This window comes from Colias eurytheme, chromosome 9, assembly GCF_061535395.1.
Source record: "Colias eurytheme isolate Ceu_HAF_F1 chromosome 9, ilColEury1 Martin Lab GWU primary, whole genome shotgun sequence".
In the NCBI taxonomy this organism is placed as follows: Eukaryota; Metazoa; Arthropoda; class Insecta; order Lepidoptera; family Pieridae; genus Colias; species Colias eurytheme.
In genome coordinates this window covers 12,121,787-12,123,577 of record NC_142988.1, presented here as the reverse complement: position 1 = coordinate 12,123,577, position 1,791 = coordinate 12,121,787, and the positions used below count along the sequence as shown (strand labels likewise).

The 1,791-nt window shown below is 32.3% G+C and overlaps 1 protein-coding gene across 1 annotated transcript; it reads left to right on the top strand.

Moving 5' to 3' along the window:
• Positions 1 to 792: 792 nt before the first annotated feature.
• Positions 793 to 1,568, top strand: LOC149906172 (uncharacterized). The gene has a single exon (XM_090105969.1). The coding sequence runs from the start codon at positions 804 to 806 to the stop codon at positions 1,566 to 1,568; it is 765 nt and encodes a 254-aa protein (XP_089962095.1). The 5' UTR covers positions 793 to 803.
• The last annotated feature ends 223 nt before the right edge of the window (positions 1,569 to 1,791 follow it).

Genomic DNA, 1,791 nt, shown 5'->3' with positions numbered 1-1,791 from the left:
AACGTGCGTCTAGTCACAATATTTTATCGTAACATATCCGTGTGATATACCGATTTAATTAGTATCCTCCGCTTTTAAATGGCTGTTTATTTTGTTTATCATTCATTTAGATTGTAATTAAAACTAAGTATTCATAACTGGTGCAGTGGGGATCAAAGGTTTAGATTATGCTTTGTTGGAAGTTAAATATATTTTTAAAACTTTACTTACATGACGCCTCTGTTTTAAATAATATAATTATCTATGAATTGAACTTTAAATTATGTATTAACAAATAAGAAAGAACGATAATTTGTAAAATAGTGAATAAATAAAAATGTGTTTAATAGTTCTTTCTTTTAATTAACTCCTAATAATAATGCAAATAAACTTATCATAAATATTAACACAATTCTTAATAAAATAAAAAAAATGACTTTAAAATTAACTTTTTTTACGATTAAAGGCCATATTGAAAACCGCCGTTGCTTGTCTTTTGTTTTCAGATTATTACAAACTTATTAAAGTTGCTAATTTTATTATTTGGCATTCATTAAATTATTATATTATTTACTTAGGAACAGATAATAGCTATTTAACAAACGACGTAATTATATTAAACAATATCATTAATTTCGAACACAGGTGAAACAAACACCTAATGAGTGCGATACACAAATAAATATAATCCTTTCTCCCTTCTACCCATACGAAAGAAAGAGACAACTATAATCGGCAATGTTTCATAAATTACTTATAAAGCAATGATTTTTCTAATCACGGTAGTTGCATTTTATTCGCTGCTACGACACCGTTAACACAAAATGAATTCCATAGTTGATATCGACGAAATACTTTCTGAAAACGAACAATGGAAGAAGTTGGAAGAAGAATGGGGTATTCCCATTGATTTGGAAGGAGATGATGACGATCAACCAACAATACAACGAGTTTTAAGTACTATCGACCTGAAGACAACGTTCGATTCCTCATTCCTATTCAAGAAAGTCAGACGTAATCTTGGCCGGCGGTTATCCAAAAAGTCTATAGCGTCAGCCCCGGAATACGGGGACTTCATCAGCAACCTACAAAACGATCCAATGAGGGAATCCTCCCAGCAATTCTACTGCGTGAACGGCCAGATTCTCTCCGCGGTATCTGTGGACGAAATATGCAAGAAAATAGACGATATATTCAAATCTATAGAGAAGCTTTCGTCATGTAGTACAGTGAGGAAGAAAGTGAAGACCATTCCAGAAATCGTGCAGTGCAGCATCTCAGCTACCGACTTATCATTTGACGACACAGAATACGAATATAACAGTGAAATGGACAGGCATATGGAGGAGGCATTTCAAGAGCTCAGTTCGACAATAAATACTATAGATCGTGGGGATAAATCGACGCTAGAATCTGTAACTACGTTGGTGAGGAAATTCAGCATTATCGTGAACCATCCGAAAATGAAGTGTAATCCTAGACATCAGAGACAGTGTAGTGAAAAATTCAAAGACTTGGCTGAGTTTTGGAAAAGTCGTGCGTTTGCGAATGACGGGTTTAGTAAGAATTGTGATGAACAGAAACAGTAAGTTATTTTGACAGATCTAAGACTGAAAAATTGATTAAAGATTTAGGTTAAAAAGTATTTTAAATCAGTTAGAACTTAGCTGGTATGATATAAGTATAAGCTATATTTCAATGTATGTAAAATACATAGTTTATATAGCCATAGTATTCGCGTGTTATTTTAATGTATTAAGAATATTTATTCAACAGAAATACAACTGTATTTTGTACAATACTTTTGTGTTA